The 18793-nt window shown below is 45.8% G+C and overlaps 1 protein-coding gene and 2 long non-coding RNA genes across 3 annotated transcripts in view; 2 read left to right on the forward strand and 1 right to left on the reverse strand.

The window, feature by feature from the left end:
* Window positions 1-7513: 7513 nt before the first annotated feature.
* Window positions 7514-12454, forward strand: LOC147244647 (uncharacterized). The gene is made up of 3 exons (XR_015110171.1): window positions 7514-7755; window positions 7983-8176; window positions 11838-12454. It is a non-coding gene; the product is annotated as an uncharacterized LOC147244647 (long non-coding RNA).
* Window positions 12455-14674: 2220 nt separating this feature from the next.
* LOC147244648 (uncharacterized) lies at window positions 14675-17702 on the reverse strand. Its single transcript, XR_015110170.1, has 3 exons — window positions 17466-17702; window positions 14923-15009; window positions 14675-14820 (listed from the first exon to the last, which is right to left on the reverse strand). It is a non-coding gene; the product is annotated as an uncharacterized LOC147244648 (long non-coding RNA).
* The window catches only part of LOC147244649 (voltage-dependent calcium channel gamma-2 subunit), a 52102-nt gene continuing 50333 nt past the window's right edge, over window positions 17025-18793 (forward strand). Inside the window, exon 1 of the mRNA XM_086185786.1 lies at window positions 17025-18634. Within this exon, the coding sequence (XP_086041912.1) occupies window positions 18409-18634 (226 nt within the window). The 5' untranslated portion in view covers window positions 17025-18408. The remainder of the gene's footprint in view (window positions 18635-18793) is intronic.

Consider the following 18793-nt stretch of genomic DNA (forward strand, 5'->3'; position numbering starts at 1 on the left):
CTCTCTCATACAAGCGCGCGTGCGCGCGCACACACACACACACACACACACACACACACATACACACACACAGATGATTTGGGCAGCTATCCTTGTTAGGACATTACATCGGCCCCCGGCCAAATCAAACCCTCACCCAAAATCCCTCCGTCACCCGGACAAGCAGCGGCTCTGTTTTCGGCGTGGAGTATAGAAAGGTCAAGGGACAGTTGAGAGGGGCTGAGGGGCGATCAGAGAGTTCCATTAACTTATGTGGGAGAATGAGCTGTTGAGCTGCTGGACTGGCCCCCGATGGGGGTTGGCCCCATCAGGGCGGTTGTCTATCCTGTTTGTGACTTTCACGGACAGTAGTCGTGGTTGTTGGAGGGGATGCAGTTCGCTAGGTGGGGGGAGTTCATATGATGTGGTCCTGATGGCCCCACCCGAGTGTGAAGCGGCCGCGGTGAGGATTGGCGCTTCTAAATCAGAGGCCGTGGCTCTCAGCGGGAAAGCGAGGGCTCATCCACTCCAAGTAGGGAATGAGTTCCTACCCTAAATCAAGAAGTCTTTGTGTCTCTGTCCTTCAGAGATAAAATAGACCTGAACCAAGGGGAAAAGCTCTCAATCTAATGGTCAGCCCATGCTCCTCATTGGTTTCCCCGGGAGGGGGGCTGGCGTGAGGTGTGAGGGTCTGTCGCTGCTCCTTGGCGTATAAAACACTTGAGACAGGAAACTGACTGAGAAGGTAATTCTGTCCCTGCATGAGAGTCCTCATGAACATTAATAAAATTCAGCATATTATAAAGCTCTTTAAAGGAACATGCCAACTTTTTGGGAAATCTACTTATTCTCCATCATTTTTAGCGTCCTCTCTGAGTGTATCATAGAACTCCTGAAACCCACCAGATGGCTGACTGCTAGTTAGCTAAGCTGCAATGCAGATGAGTGTTGGGGGATGCTAGCACACCGCTGCAAAAGTGATCAAATACACCGCAATCCGGCAGTCTTTGCCTGCTTTCAGAGAACTACGGTTGCATTTGACATTCGCTGTGAAAAAAAACTGTTGAAACCTACAGGATGCTGTTGTTTTTTGAGTCAAATGGCCAGAACTACCTCCCTGAGTGGGCGCAGTGATTTGACGCAGCTCCCCCAAAGCTACATCCTAAGTTTGGTCAACACAACTGAAGATTATTAGTATTTTAAACAGTATTATTGCATTCCTGCAAAGGCTGTCTTGCAGAAATGTGTATTTGGTTTCTGAGACAGTGTGATACCGTAGCCCTCCACTTGCGTTAACTACAGCTAAGCTAACACTTTGAAATCCTTTTAAAACGCTAAATGTCTCGGGTCTAAATCCATCTCTGATTTACTTCTATGCTACCGAGTAGCCAGACCCCCTGCGGTCATCTGGGACAGTTGGAGTCTCCTGGATCAGAACCAAATAATGTGAGTCTTACTGGGATCCAAAGTCAAGTGTGTGTGCTGGAAAGAAATGTGTAGGTCGAGTGGCACTATTAAACTCAGCACCGCAAGGTGTCGGCAGCGCTTGTCGATGTACTCAGGATGTCACATTTTACCACAAGAGTAAAACTTTCTACGGTAATACAGTGAAGGAATGTCCTCAGTTTGATTGATCCTCATAAAGAATACACACACTTTCACACACACCGAGACATGGACGCAGGCACATACACACACATGGACGCAGGCACACACACTTGTCTCTGGTGTCTTTGGTTTTGCCAGGCTTGACCCCACCCTGGCGTTGCCATGGCAGCTGCAGCTGTTGCAAGTCTTCAGTTTGACCCCTCTGGTGTGAAGTTACACTCACTCCGATGACCCAGCTCATTCCAACACACACGTACACACACACACACGCGCCTACACACTCACACACACACACACACACACACACACGCTCCTCTCCTTGTTTCCTCTCCTGAGTCTTTTTTGTTGCAAACCAGGATCTTGAACTTGATCTTGTTTACTGAACCGGCCCACGTTCTCACCAGCTGTGTGCAGAACCATTTCATCATCTTCGACTGATGTCCCAGGCCGGATATACAACAAAATTCGACGAGACAGATGAGACTAGAACATCTCATTGACTCACACGCTGGTGACATGACAGTACAAGGGCGCCCTCAGACCACACACACCTCACCTGTCCATCACATGCGTGTATCACTCCGGGGAGGAGGGGCCGGTGAGACGTGGTCACAGTTTTTCATGTCCCGTTGATGTAAACTAGAAACTAGCAGGACAAGCCGCCATTTCCTTCTCCCTCGATGTTGAAGAGGCCGTGTTTTCTCTCAAATGGAATGAGGTACCAGGACACAAGGCTGGGGTTTTCACTCACAGCTGGAGAACCCATCATGAATGTGGCCTGTGGTTTTGAGGTTCTGCAGTTTCTTCTTGCCAAATGAAGGTTCTGCCTTGGCGTGAAATCTTCCAGTGTAATGTGGAATCTTCAAATTCACAGAGAGTGAAACAGCTTGAATGCTGCACTGTGGTGCAAATATCACTGCCGGTGACCACTAGGTGGCACTATGACTTTGAGTTGAATCCAGCTCATCTAAGTCCTTAGGCCGGGACTCTCGTCCAGACCTGGTCCAGGTACCACAGTTCGCTGTTACCACCGTTTAATGAGGACTCTGTCGTCATAGTTATCACCAAGTTCTGAATGTGGGTCTGTTACGAGAGGTGGTTCTGCTCCACCCAATGAGAGGGAGACACCAAGTTTTGGACCAAATACAATTTCCTGTTGGGCGGCACGGTGGCGCTGTGAGTAATCGACCCCCAAATTAAATGGGTTCTTCCTTGGTTCAAGCTTCGCTCGCCGCACCATGTTTGGTGAAAATCAGTCTCCTGGCATTTGCGTACTTCTTACAGACATGCAAACAACTTCAGCCACTGACGAGGCTCGATTCGAAGCTCTGGAAGAAAGACAACTAGAACACGCTGAAGATTAAAAGATGGATGTCACTTCAAGGTGAACTCGGTCAGTTTAACAGTTTTCAGACTAAATACTGGAAAGACAGTTTGTGTATTGGTGACCTCCGTCTGTCGCAGATCATCTGTCGCCTCAGTGACTCTGCTGGTTCCCACAAATATTAGGCTACAGACCTGCTAAATACAGGAGCACACACCCCTGCTATGACTGGAATGACTGGTATGACTGGATCAATCAATCAAAGGGCTTGATCTAACAAGGTGCGATCTTAAAAATTAGTAACTTCCTGATTCGGTGGCCATGACTGTGACACCAGACAGTCTCACATTCGGCAGCCTCCAAAGAAGCCGACATGACCTGGAATCGGGTTTCCTACCATTCGTGAACCTGAATTCAGAGGTGAAGCCTGAACGTAGCGTCAGCTGAACCACTCAGGTGTCACACTTCCTGTCTGGACCTTTACCACTCCTGTGTTGGACTCCCTTTGTCACTTCCTCTTTTATTTTGAAGGTCTGACCTCATGTGTTGATGTTCTAATTACTTCCTGATTCCTGTCCCACTCTTTGTTTATTGCCTGCCTGCAGTAATGAGTGTGTTGTAGTGATTAGTCATACTACTACTACTACTACTACTTCTACTGCTACTACTACTAGTACTACTACTACTGCTACTACTACTAATAATAATATAGAAAAATGTCTATTAACAAAACAGGAAAAAAGCAGGAATCACAAATACTCACATAAAATAAATTCCTGAAACAATGGAAATAATACAACTGTTCAAATACAAGCGGCCCTTGAAATGTTAGCATCACAAGCTTGTACAGGTGTGTCTCTTGAAGGGATTCAAACCGAGGCAGCAGTTTAGCTGGATCTCCTGGGGGAGGCGCTCCTGAGTCCCGGGGCTCTACCAACAGACAGCTGAGACTCTGGGGGGTCTCAGGAAGTTCAGACATATAAAGTGATGCCAAACCAGGCAGAAGCTTAATAATAGTTTATAACCCACTGTGAAAGACACGAGTAACCAGGGTCAGGTTGCCTGCAAAGGTACCAGCACGTACCACTCACATAGTTTAGCATAAAAGAGGGAACCCTTGGCTGCCCTGGGACACCCCCACTTAGAGTGTCACCTGTGAATGACCCGACTGTGGACTCTCCTGGTGGTTCTGGATCCTTTCATCTCATTGTGATTTGTGCGTGAATCTCACCTGCCACTTTAAAGGACTGTCATTCCCACTGGTTTACTGGAACTGACAGCAGCCGAGGCACATTCACTCTTTGAGTCCACACTAAAACCAAAAAGTCATAGCAACCTTTGTGTTGGAGCTGGAGTTTGGTTTCTTTAGAGTCTGGTTCACCCCCAGAGAGTCTAGAACCACTGTGATTTGGCCCCGTTTGAGTCCAGCTGCTGCATTTTGAGCAACACTTTAGAGGGAACAAAGAGACTTTCAGAGACGTGTGGAGGAAAGGTGCAATCGATATAAAAATGCGAACAACCATCTTCAAATCAGTGACTCATAGAAGTAAGTGACCCCCCCCCCCCACCCCCAAATCTTTGTGTCATGACAAAGGTGCCTCTGGTCTGTGGCGTGTCTGAAACACGACGCCGTTGGGCAGCCTGTGTAGACAGCTGTGTTGTGAGGAAGTGGCAGCATTTCAAGAACTCACTGTGAGATTCAAGTCCAAAGCACGGAGAGACCTCACATGGTCCAGGAGAGGGGAGGAGCACGGCGTGTCAGCAGGATGGTGAGGATACAGCAGAGGGTTACCTAGAGCCTGCCCTAACCACGGATGTAGGAAGCCGGCTCACGTTCCCAGACACCATCACTGAGACCGCTGTCAGGCCAGAAACGGTCCAGATGTCTGAAACAGAAAGAGAGCAGAGTGGGAGACACGGTGGAAGTGTGGCGAATCACCTGTCAGTTCAAGAACAGGGCCTTTGAGTCCTTGCAACCTTCAATTATAATCATCGCATGTGTTGTCAAATCTCATCTGATTATCACAAAAAGATTATAGGTTCTTTTACCTTTCATGCTACTTGTCAACTTATACAGACGGTCAGTCAATAATGGCGATGAGGAGCTGGTGGGTGAACACCTCTAGATGTTGTGCATGAATACGGTCACACAGACGTGGAGACAAAAATACCTGGTTGATTGACTCCAGACGCAACGCACTGCACAGCCAGTGTTGAACACGCCTGCTGCACAGTGCAACATCGCAAAACGTTGTACTTTGATGCATGAGTGATGTGTTCAGAGTAGGTCGCCCTCCCTCCACTTGGTGGCTAACACACCAGCTAACAGTTTTGCTCTGCCTCCAGTTTGTGGCTAACACTCCAGCTAACAGTTTTGCTCTGCCTCCAGTTTGTGGCTAACACACCAGCTAACAGTTTTGCTCTGCCTCCAGTTTGTGGCTAACAGTCCAGCTAACAGTTTTGCCCTGCCTCCAGTTTGTGGCTAACAGTCCAGCTAACAGTTTTGCCCTGCCTCCAGTTTGTGGCTAACAGTCCAGCTAACAGTTTTGCTCTGCCTCCAGTTTGTGGCTAACACACCAGCTAACAGTTTTGCTCTGCCTCCAGTTTGTGGCTAACAGTCCAGCTAACAGTTTTGCCCTGCCTCCAGTTTGTGGCTAACACACCAGCTAACAGTTTTGCTCTGCCTCCAGTTTGTGGCTAACACTCCAGCTAACAGTTTTGCCCTGCCAACAGTTTGTGGCTAACACTTTGGCTACCAGGTCAACCAACTCTTGGTCATAACAGTAAAATCCTTGAGAACAATATGGCGGATCCGAGGGGATAAAAGTTCTGCTCCTTTAATAACACTCGTGCTGTGTCTCTCCCTCTGAAAGGCTGAAAGGTGACTGAACTGTCACACACTGACACCCACACACACACAGAGCTGTTATCAATGTTGTTGGAGTACAGAAAGGTCCTGCTGCTGGTGTGTGTGTGTGTGTGTGTGTGTGTGTGTGTGTGTGTGTGTGTGTGTGTGTGTGTTCTCATACTGCCATCTCAGGGAACTGTAGACTGCAGAATGTTGCTGGATGCAATCAGAGACAGCAGGCATTTCCTGTCTTTTATGTCAGCTCTAGACACTGAATTAAAGTGTGTGTGTGTGTGTGTGTGTGTGTGTGTGTGTGTGTGTGTGTGTGTGTGTGTGTGTGTGTGTGTGAGAGAGTGGGTGGGTGGGGGGGTTGAATGACAGACTACAGCTGACAACTTCTTAACTCTGTGAAACATCTCAGAAGCAGGATGCTTTGAGGTTCATTTCCAATCAACCATCTTGCACAATGATGGTTTACTGCAAACACAGGAAGTACAGTGTCATTCAGGTGACCTCTGACCTTCATACAGGAGGTCATAGTTCACTCCACAGGCTGCAGTCATGCAGGAATTGCGTGACGTTATTAACATGTTGTCCAGTCTCACTGGTGAAAATGTGAAGTGTGTCCTGAGTTATGCACTGGTTCATGGATGTTTTTGAAACATTGCAATTCTGCTTCAAATCTATTGAGAGCTGGAAAACTGCTTCACTTTTATACCAGGAAGCACTGTGACTTTTATAATTAAAAGAATGTTTTGTTTTTTTCTGTGTTGTTTTTGGACTCTAATTAATATCAGCAAGAGCAAAGACATGTTTTACCCCAAAATGGCGGAAGCTTGGCTCTGCATAGGGTGGATGAAAAACCTAAACTCAAGGCGAGCTCCTGTAGGTGAATCCATGATTAAAATCCAAACTGAAAATTGTTTGGACACGACTGTCACACCAGCAGCCTCAGTCTCCAAACCATCTGTGGGAGCTAATATCAGCTGGTATGGTGGCTAGCTTTGGCAGCTACTGTTTGGAAGCAGCTACCAGTAGTAGCTGCTGTTTGGAGTTAGCTAGCAGGGGCAGCTTTTTTTTGACAACAACTAACACCAGCAGCTGCTGTTTGGAGACAGCTAGCAGAAGCGACTATTGTTCATAGACACCTAACGCTCAACTCAGAAAACAGATGGTAGTACAAAGTAGCGTTGGGCGACTCAATTGTTAGCTCGTTCCGGGAAGAGTATTCTAGCATGTTTGCTACACTTTCAGGCTGAGAGGATGCTCATGAGCAAGAAGTTTAAGACTGAAGATGTGATGTTGTGTCCGTGTCTAGTCGTTGGAGGAAGTCCCTCGTCTGGGGCATAGATATCACGTCCATCTGGTGGTCAGGACTGGTGAAGTGCGGAGAGCATGTACCATAGTGAGATACCGAAATGCTAGCATTTAGCTTCTGTCTTCCATGCGTAGCTTTGCTGCCACATTTTCTGGTAAACATTCTACCTTAAACTGAAGTTGGCGGTGCTAATCCAACTAGCTAAACGTTATTTCCTCTGGCAGCCTGTTAACCTTTTTGGGTGACCCTGCTCAGTTAGCGGTTAGCTGTGGCCACAGCCATACTGAGCTAATTTAGACTGCAGCAGTTGTTAGTATGTGATCCCTGATCAGCTTGTTCAACGCAGCCAGCTGGCCTATAAATACTGAGACGGCTGGCTTATCTTAAACTCTAACCCCAACATGTCACCTCCAGTCAGCATTCTATCTTATAAAACCTAACATGAGCCTCGTCATCAAACTAATGAGCCGCACATCAAAACTATTAAAAGTCTGCCAGAGTCTCCTTTTGCAGGATAGTGTAGCAGAGTAACTCGAACTGCCATAATTACAACTTGGCTGTCGCTGCTGTCGTCTGATCGTCAAGAGGAACTACCAGACAGATCTGAGGCAGCACCTGACCTCTTCCAGGGCCGCATCCTAGTTCTCTGCCGGCTGGAAAAACAAACCCAACTTACAGGTGAGACACCCATCCATCCCATCTCCTATGTCCTCTAATGGACAGGTTGTGTTTAATCTTCACTCTCGCCAGTCATCCAGTGGAATAAAACAGGCAGCATCACCACAATTTCCAATTGAAATTCTGATGTCAACACCTGGCATGTGACTAAATCTGGCGGCCTGCACTTCTCTCCTTCTCTCCCATGTCAACACTTACAAGCTAATGTCTGTTTTCATCGCTCGTAGATGGAGAATGCAGATCGCCGCATTAGGTCCTCGCCTGTTATCTTGTTCTTGCGGTCCAGTTTCAGGCTGGTGGTGCAAATCTTCATCAACCTAAGCTCCACTCCACCACCCAGAACACAAACAAGCCACGGAGAGTAAATCCTCATGAGTCTGCTTTCAGTTTCTCCGGTGACGGACGCCCCACGGGGGTGCAGGTGTGTTGTCTAACCCCTTAACCCCTCACCTCTTAACCCCTTAACCTCTAACCCCCCTAACCCCTTAACTCCTGATCCACTGCCTGACCAGAGAACAACATCTGTCCACATGTCCCTGTTTGTGTGTGTGTGTGCGCGCGCGTGCGTGAGACTACACTATCTCAGCCCATCAGTAATAACTGGATACACACATAAACGTATCCAATGTAAATGTACCCCAAAAAGGGTGATGTGTTTAAGTTCAAGAAAGTGCATCCGGCAGGAATGATGCATTCCAGGTCAGTTACGAAGATTCATCAGGGACTTGCTTAAGATCCCAATTCTGACCCTTGACCTTTACATGGTCAGGTAATCAGGACATGTTGGGAAAGTTTAAGCTGGACAATGAAAAGTAGTTCATGCAGCTTTGTAACTGCCCCAATAAACTATGACGTTGTAATCACCACACACACCCACAGCCACACACACACACACACACACGCACACACACACACGCACACACGCACACACACACAGGGGCACTACCTGTTTCTGTTGTTTCTTCTTGAGTAATCCCAGAAACATCCGAGTCTTAGCAGCGTTGGTTTGTCTGTCTTTCTGTCTGTCTGGTGTCTTCTGGCCTCGCATTGCTTCGCCTCCCTGAATGAAACCTGAGAGGTCAGGTACTGTGTCATCACACACACACACACTCACACACTTACATGCACACAAACACACACAGTCACATGTTCATCGGTTCCCATTAGGCCATTTGGACTGATCTGTTCAAAGGTTTGCAAAACGTAAAAGCAGCCAATCTAAATCCAGCCAGTCAAGACTGACATCAGATTATCAGTGAGTTTAGAGGGACATTTACGCTTGGACGCTCTGGGGAAACCGTGCGATCACGACGGGGGACACCCACACATTGCCCGTCACATTGAACACCCCGTCAACAACACTTTCCTGGACTTTGGGGTGTAGATTTGGCTTTTTGTCAAAGGGTTTCAGCGTGGCAGAGGGAAAACACTGCTTTCAGTCCAAAATAAACTTTCAGTGCTGCAGCCCCCCCCCCCCCCCCCCATCCAGGACATGTTGTGAGGACATGTTTTGAAGACATGTTGCGATATGAAGTTGTAATGTGAGGTCATGTGATGTGAGGACATGTTATGATGTGAGGAGGTGTGAGGTAAGGATGTGTGATATGAGGCCATGTGGTGTGAGGACGTATGGTTTGAGGACATGTCATGATATCACGACATGTTGTGGTGGGAGGACAAGTTGTAATATGAGTATGTGTGATATCAGGACATGTGGTGTGAGGACATGTGGTGTGAGGACATGTCGTGATGAGAGGACATGTTATGATATGAGGACATGTGGTGTGAGGACGTATGGTTTGAGGACATGTCATGATATCACGACATGTTGTGGTGGGAGGACAAGTTGTAATATGAGTATGTGTGATATCAGGACATGTGGTGTGAGGACATGTCGTGATGAGAGGACATGTTATGATATGAGGACATGTGGTGTGAGGACATATGGTTTGAGGACAAGTTGTAATATGAGTATGTGTGATATCAGGACATGTGGTGTGAGGACGTGTGGTGTGAGGACATGTTGTGATGAGAAGACATGTTGTGATGAGAAGACGTATGATATATGAACATGTGATGTGAGGACATGTGGTGTGAGGACATGTTGTGATGAGAGGACGTATGATATATGGACATGTGGTGTGAGGACATGTTGTGATGAGAAGACATGTGATGAGAGGACATGTTGTGATGAGAAGACGTATGATATATGAACATGTGATGTGAGGACATGTGGTGTGAGGACATGTTGTGATGAGAAGACGTATGATATATGGACATTTGGTGTGAGGACATGTTGTGATGAGAAGACGTATGATATATGGACATGTGGTGTGAGGACATGTTGTGATGAGAAGACATGTGATGAGAGGAGATGTTGTGATGAGAAGACGTATGATATATGGACATGTGGTGTGAGGACATGTTGTGATGAGAAGACATGTGATGAGAGGACATGTGATGAGAAGACGTATGATTTATGGACATGTGATGAGAAGACGTATGATATATTGACATGTTGTGATGAGAAGACATGTTGTGATGAGAAGACGTATGATATATGAACATGTGATGTGAGGACATGTGGTGTGAGGACATGTTGTGATGAGAAGACGTATGATATATGGACATGTGGTGTGAGGACATGTGGTGTGAGGACATGTGATGAGAAGACGTATGATATATGGACATGTGGTGTGAGGACATGTTGTGATGAGAAGACATGTGATGAGAGGACATGTTGTGTGAGGACATGTGATGAGAAGACATGTGATGAGAGGACATGTTGTGATGAGAAGACGTCCTGTGGTCATAATCACGCTTCAGTTGTTCATTCAATCAAAGTCTCTGGTTCTCACTCAGCGTCTTGATTCGTGATCGTTGTGTTTTGTTTGTTTATAAATCAAACTGACGTGACTCGACCATATATGGACATCAACACTGTGATTTTAACCCCAAATAAGTCACAATCCCGATTCTGCTTCAGCTGCACATCGCATTCAACCTCTGGGGAGAAAATCGGGACTCACATTCCAGTGAGGATGAAATCTTGAGACAGGAAGTGGTCTTGAAGAGCTGGCGTTGCTCATCCAAAGTTCTCTAGAGGTCAGGACAAATACTGAGTTAGACAGATGCTGCTCTCTGCTGGTGAACAAAGGAACTACAGCCAGCACAGGACAACAGGGTTTCAATATCGGTATTGTAGTCAGTCTGAGTATTTCTTCCCAGGTAACAACGGATGCTCGGCCTAAAGGAGGCTCAGATCTGCTCTCTGTCCGGTTCTCCTGGCCCCCATAGCACTTAATGACAGAGAACCCCCAAACCCTACTCATGGGGTTCCTCTTTTTCCTTGTTTGATAACTCAGTGCAACAGTAGACCAGGGATGTGCCAGATACGCCACATAAATACAGATCATAAATATTAAGGGGATTTCATCCTCCTATAAAGTGGTTGCCATTATTTTTTTATTTTCCTCTCTTTGTATTCCCACCTACGCTGTTGGCTCTTTAATTGCTTTGACATCACATGACATCATCATAACGTATCAGGTCTTCATCAGGAACGTTACGGAGGATTGTTTTACATGTTCTAGTGTTATAGTGGGGAGTTTGGAGTATTCATAGGCTCAAGTTTTCATTTTCGTGTTGTTCAGTGGTTTTTCTTGTTTCTGCTGTGTTAAGCTCCTGGTTTTATTTTGAAATGTTCGTTCCTTGCACATACTCTTGTGCCACTTCCTGTCTTTGCTCATTTCCCGCCTTTTCGAGCGATTCACCTGCGTCGCGTCAGTCACTGCTTCTGTTCCAGGTGTTGTTTGACTGGCCGGTTCTGTCCCTGCTCTCATGTTCTCCACCTGGTTCTTGCATGCGTGGAGTTGTGTTCTAGTTTGGTTCCGCCTCTGTGTTCTGTTTAGTCTGTAAGTCTCTGTTTTGTGTAATGAACGTCATCTCTGGTTTTAGACTTTTAGAGCTAAGATGGGAAACGACAGGTCGCCTGTAGCTGTCAGCTTGAGTCTCACTTACAGTATCTACCTGTGTGTGTGTGTGTGTGTGTGCGTGTGTGTGTGTGTGTGTGTGAGCTGCAGGGCGTCACACTGCCTCCTGAATCTGTGTGTGCAGCACGCCACCGATACCGCCAGCCCCGCAGCGGAGCAAGCTCGCCACACTCTCACACTGGAAGTGACAGGAAGTGACATGCTGACTCCACGCAGGAGCCCAGCTGATGAACAGATGTACTTCATCAGCCTGTCAGTGAGGACGGAGACACCTTCAGATCGCCAGCGTTTCCCTTTGAGTCGTCCCAGATATCAGTGGATTCACGCGCGTCGCTGAGTCTTTCAAGTCTAGAATTCTAAAAGTTTGCACCACGAAAGGAGCCAGAATGAGGAAGACGAATTAAATAGAATTAATTAAATCGTATTAAATCATGTTTAACACTGGATGTTGTTCCTCATCCGACACGCCATCCATGATAAAGCTTGACGGGATGTTGACCGCCTCTTGGGCATTGCAGCACCGACTGCAGCGTGACTGCAGACATCAGGCCAGGTGACCAGTTCTCCGTGGTCAGGTGATGGAGGTGGGGGGGCAATGAGTTTCACCCCCTCAGACAATCACCTGGGGACTGAAGCAGCAGCAGGCATGTGTGCACAGCGGCAGTCACGTCAAAACGCTCACTCAGCTGCTTCCGGCTCAGTGCCGGCACCCGGGGATCAGGCTGCTGCTGACATGGCAGTGTCCTCTCACACGCAAGACAGCAGCCAAACATAGACGGAACACACAGCAACACGCATGCAACACGCATGTAACAGCATAACACACCTATTGTAATGTAGCGTGACACAGGACATGGTAAATTAATTATAGAGTACTTTCCTGGTCCTCCAGTTGCGCAAACACACATGCCGGAACGCGCGCGCACGCACACACACACACACACACACACACACACATGACACTCAACATGTCTGCTAGGGATACTTCATTCAGAAAGTGCATTTTGCCACAAAGATGTTTTCCCTCCTGCTTTCCTTCCTTGTGACTTCAGAATGCAGAAAGCGCCAGCCACACATAGTTAGCTTGAAGCTAACGGAGACGGACAGCTAGCCAACCTGCTCAGCTTGGATACAACGTGTTTGTGGGTTGCCGAGCACACGGGTGGATGAGGAAGACGTGGGTTTTAGCGGACCATGAGGGTTTGTAAACAGATGCTAACGGTCAGGTTAGCTGCTGTTAGCTGTTAATCTCTATTACCCTCAAGCTAAATACGCATGCTTGTGAGTAACTGGAAGGTAGAACACACTTTTGGGTAAAGCTTTACTTCACAAGATCCGGACTTGTTCCTCGTGGCAGGTTGTTTCGGAGCTTCGGCTCCTAAAGCCTCCTGCTGATTTCATGCTGGATTTAGAACAGACGAGGCTTCGATTAGAAACCAATGGAACCTTTAATCCGGCTCTGAATCTAACAAGGAGACAGTGTAAAGTCAACGGACTCGATCTGATCTGCCTCCTGGTGTTTTTAACCCTGGGGACCAGAGGGCCCACGGGTGCTTCGTCATCAAGAGACTCCCGTTAATCAGGTTCGTTTACTAAGGATATAAACTTGTGTTCAAAGGCCGCGTCTAAGAGAGCCTCTGTTTTTTTCCCTCCACGATTTACTGGAAGTGTTCCGCAATGCTCCAGGGGTTCCCTAACAAGGCCCCCATTAGGGCCGGATCTGCAGCTTGCTGACTTAACGTGAGATTGGCATAAAGAGTCCACGAGGGACTGTAAGGGGGGCCGGCCTGGGACCTGATTTACCCACCTTTCCTCTCCTGTCAGGGATAATTGCTGAACGAAAGTGAAGAGTGTCCCAAATCCTGGAAGAGCGGAATAATCAGAGAGCTCTTTATTCCGAGCTCAAGGTCTTTCCAGGGAGCATCGGCGATTTCTGCTGCACGGATGGATTATTCCCCCGGGATTATTAATAAAGTTGAGGAGACATTTGCAGACATCTTTGGTCCTGCTCCTCTTGGTTTAGGACAAGGAGATGGAGCAGTCGACTTGTGAGTAGCAAAAGAAGGAATTCATCTGTAACGAAGTATATTTACTCAGGATTTGTACTTCCTAAATGTTGAGCTCTGTCATTGCTGGATTTCAATTTCTTTCAATATTTCAGAGTTATTGTACTTTTCCCACTCCATCACGGTGCGTCCATTCGACGGCTCTGATTCCTCTGCAGATTTAAGGGTAAAGCTGAGGTGCATTCAGAGCTGGACACCTGACTGTTGGTAAGAAAAGAATAAAAACATCTGGATGAAAGACACGCGACGTGTTTTTAACTCAGAGAATCACGTCGACCACCACCGAACCAGGTTTCAGACGCAGCACTGCAACTACAGTGCTGTCTCCCGATGTGATGGATTCAAAATGGCCGACACTTCTTCCTCTCCTTGTAGAGGCTGTGGCGCTCACCTTCCACCGACTGAACTTTTAGATTCACACCAGAACGTCTCTAATCAGGATTTCATTCAATTTGCAATAAAACATCTTTTTGACTGCAACTGTGGTCGGAAGCTGAAAGTTCTTTTCTCCCTGACCGCCCAGAACCAGACTCAGAAGCGCCCGTCGTGTCCGTCTGGTCAGGGTTCATTCACGACTGCTTTCACCCTGAGCCACCTCACATGAAACACATCAAAGTTGACGCCCTGCACACAAAGATCTCCTCCTGCGTCACCATGCAGCCATGTTGGTGGCTCAGGGATAATAAGTGCTGAACTCACAGCTGTCCAGATGTGACCAGAGCTCATCTGACACCGGGCCCGAGGCGCCATTCCAACGCCGTGACGACTCTTCTCACCAGGAGACGTCCGACCTGGACGGGCGCACTGACGCTCGCTGGTTACACGAGCGGCAGCAGTTTTCATGTCGTTGCTGACAGGCTGGCATCAAGATGAAGCTTGGGATGCCTCAGAAGCTGAATGACATGGAGAACGCTGGCAAGAGTCAGAACATCGCTACTGCAACAGTGCCTTCATCGCAGGTCTGATGATGATGATGGAGCACAGCAGACCACGTCAAGGCTTGGTTTCTGCAGTCGCTCAGCGAACCATGATGGTCAAGGAAATAAGAAACAGAGAATCAAACCAGTAGAATTACAAGCACTTTTAGCAGAGAATGCGGCGTTCGTTACCTTCCATCCTTGTACAAACGTCTTGATAATTCGCTCTTGGCGTTGTCCCGTCTTGTTGCTGCCGTTGTTTGTTTCAGTGAGGAGACGCTGACGAGCAAAGCAGCAAACATAGAAAAATATTACAAGGCCACTTAAGACTTGACAACAATAAGAGCAAGTTCTCCCAGACAATGACCTCAGTAAATACAATGAAAATAAAATGGAACTTGCTGACTAAAATAAGATGACATCTGTAATTTTATACTTTTATTATAACAACAATATTAACAATAGAAAATAAAAAATATAATTTTTCTAATTTCATTTATATATACATTATATATATATATACTGCATATACACAGTATATATATATACTGTATATATGCAGTATATATAGTATATATATGCAGTATATATATACTGTATATACAGAGTGTATATATATACTCTATATATACTATATACTCTATATATAGAGTATATATACTGTATATATATACTGTATATATATATACTCTATATATACAGTATATATATATATATATATACATATGCAGTATATATATACAGTATATACAGAGTTTATATATATACTCTATATATACTATATACTCTATATATAGAGTATATATACTGTATATATATACTATATATATATACTGTATATATACAGTATATATATATATACTGTATATATGCAGTATATATAGTATATATATGCAGTATATATATATATATATACTGTATATACAGAGTGTATATATATACTCTATATATACTATATACTCTATATATAGAGTATATATACTGTATATATATACTGTATATATATATATACTGTATATATGCAGTATATATAGTATATATATGCAGTATATATATATACAGTATATACAGAGTGTATATATATACTCTATATATACTATATACTCTATATATACTATATACTCTATATATAGAGTATATATACTGTATATATAGAGTATATATACTGTATATATAGAGTATATATACTGTATATATAGAGTATATATACTGTATATATATACTATATATACTGTATATATACAGTATATATAGAGTATATATACTGTATATATATACTATATATATACTGTATATATACAGTATATATATATACTGTATATATGCAGTATATATAGTATATATATGCAGTATATATATACTGTATATACAGAGTATATATATATACTCTATATATACTATATACTCTATATATGGAGTATATATACTGTATATATATATATACTGTATATATGCAGTATATATAGTATATATATGCAGTATATATATATATACAGTATATACAGAGTGTATATATATACTCTATATATACTATATACTCTATATATACTATATACTCTATATATAGAGTATATATACTGTATATATTTATATATAAATGTAAGCATATGAATTTTTTTATACTATTTGAACCTCTTGTCTTCTGAGAGTCTCCAGTCTGATGCACGGGCTCGTTTTAAAGAACCACCGGGGGGCGAGAGAAGCTCCGGGGCTTTCAAACTGAACAGAACTACTCGTGATTACGACATTTGACCAGCAGGGGGAGACAAACTCCGCAGAGGAGCTGGGGGGGGAGCTGTCCTTTCAGCACTACAGCTTCACTCGCGTCCCTGAGCCTGAATAGCAGCACACACACACACACACACACACACACACACACACACACGGCTCTCTCTGTCTTCCTCTCCACAATGAGTGTTGAGTTCAGGGAACAAACCAAGTCTGCTGCTGCTGACTGTCGCTCACGGGGGGCAGGAGGAGGAGGATGAACCCCTGCCAGCCTGTAAAGCGATGAGCTGCAGCCCTAAAGTGCAGTTATTGATGATAAAAACTAGAAAATGCGTCTGGTGGGATCCTTGAGGGGAGAGAGGGCATGACAGGGCGCCGCGACGGTAACGAGCGTCAGAAGCAACCCAGTAATCCTCCATCCATCCAGAGAGGTAGAGAGAGAGAGAGAGAGAGAGAGAGAGAGAGAGAGAGAGAGAGAGAGTCCACCATCGCAACACCCCCTCCTTCCGCCCCCTCCACTCAGAGAAACGGAATTTAAAAAAAAAAATCTTTAATATCTTCCCAGCCACCATTGCTGCAGCGCACACACGCACACCGAGGCCCTTCGGAGAGGCAGAGGAGAAACCACCCCGCACACCCCGAGAGCCGCCGCTTCCCCCGCTGACATCCCGCAGAGAAAAAAAAAAATAACGGGTGTGGGGGGGGAGAAACTGAATGTATTGACATCGTGACAGCAGCAGCTCCGGATGTGTGCGAGTCCTGATTGTGTAATATAAAAGCTGCATCGCAGGGAAGGAGGAGGGGAAGAACGAGGGATTGCAACAATCTTTATTTTTTATTTTTTTTAAATTTCAATTTTTATTTTTAAAATTTTTATTTTTATTTTTTTTTTTACTCCATATGGCACAAGGGCTACAACGCGCGAGCGTCCGGGCTGCGGTACCGCCGCGGTGATTCTGGATATTCACGCATTCATCCCCGGGGAGGAAGAAGCATCCTCGGCTTACCAGCAGCGGCGACTCCTCGTCCTCCTCCTCCTCCTGCCGGCTCTATGTCGAGTGATGGTCGGCTTGCCTTGCTGGATGCTCGCCTCCGGATCCACCGAACCTCTCCTGACCGCAGACCCCCATTTTCGGCGGAAACCCTCCCAGAGCTATAGGGCTACATATGGAAACTGGGGATCAAAATTTTAGGAAAAAAGGAAAAAATCTAAGCGGTTGATTCAATTTTGTTTGTTTTGTTTTGTTTGGGTCATTTTGTGTGTGTGCGTGTGTGTGTGTGTGTGTGTTTTTTAAAAGGCTGCTAATCAATTTATTAATTCATTAATTCCTCAGTCCAGAATCTAGATTTGTATTTAGATATGAAATAAAACACACCGTGATTTCCTTTTAATTTCCTTTCGAAGGGATTTGAAATTCCGCCATTTAATTTCCGTTAATATGACAGACTTTCCTGCTGTTGTTCCTCTCCATCCGCAGTTTATTCCCCTTTGACAAACACTAGAATAATAACATTAGCACATAGCTCCTACTAGTGAACTCTGAGTGGCTATCGAGCTGTAGAAGTCTGCCCTCATCATCTCAGCAGGCAGGAACAGGTTGTCTGGTTCAGTGCGGGCCTGAGCCTCAGTTTAACTCATCCCAGGTTCGGCTTTGACACTTCGGTGTGTTCCTGCATCTCCATTTTCATCTTTAAAGGTAATAAAAGTAAGAAAACACAAGAGAGGAGAGACCTCGTCCTCTCCTCTCCCCCCTGATCAGCCCCTCTGGTCAGTTTTTCTCTTGTTTTGGTCCTCACCCAAACGCAACCATAAGGTTCCTACCGCATCCTCCTCCTCCTTCCTCCCTCTCCTTCCGCTCAAGTATATCCCGTTTTTTCGGTTTGATTTGGTCCCGCAAATTTTCAAATATTTACTTCCTGTACATCAAGAGGAAAGGGGGTCCCCCTTTCATGGAATGCGGAAACATGGGTCTGTTCGACCGCGGAGTCCAGATGCTGCTGACCACGGTGGGAGCCTTCGCGGCCTTCAGCCTCATGACCATCGCGGTCGGCACGGACTACTGGCTGTACTCCCGCGGCGTCTGCAAGACCAAGTCCGTGAGCGAGAACGAGACCAGCAAGAAGAACGAGGAGGTGATGACCCACTCGGGCTTGTGGAGGACGTGCTGCTTGGAAGGTAAGAGACATCCCCCCCCAACCAGCACTCCAGTCTGCCTGCAGGACCGAAGACACACTCTCACTCTGGTGTCTGTGTGGCGCTCAGGTTTCTCCAGGTTCCCCCACACATGAAACCAGCAGGGTTGGACTGTCTAGGATTCAGAAAACCGCCAATTCT

This window comes from Aulostomus chinensis, chromosome 18 (assembly GCF_037954235.1).
Source record: "Aulostomus chinensis isolate RoL2024-O1b breed Wild chromosome 18, RoL_Achi_v1.0, whole genome shotgun sequence".
In the NCBI taxonomy this organism is placed as follows: Eukaryota; Metazoa; Chordata; class Actinopteri; order Syngnathiformes; family Aulostomidae; genus Aulostomus; species Aulostomus chinensis.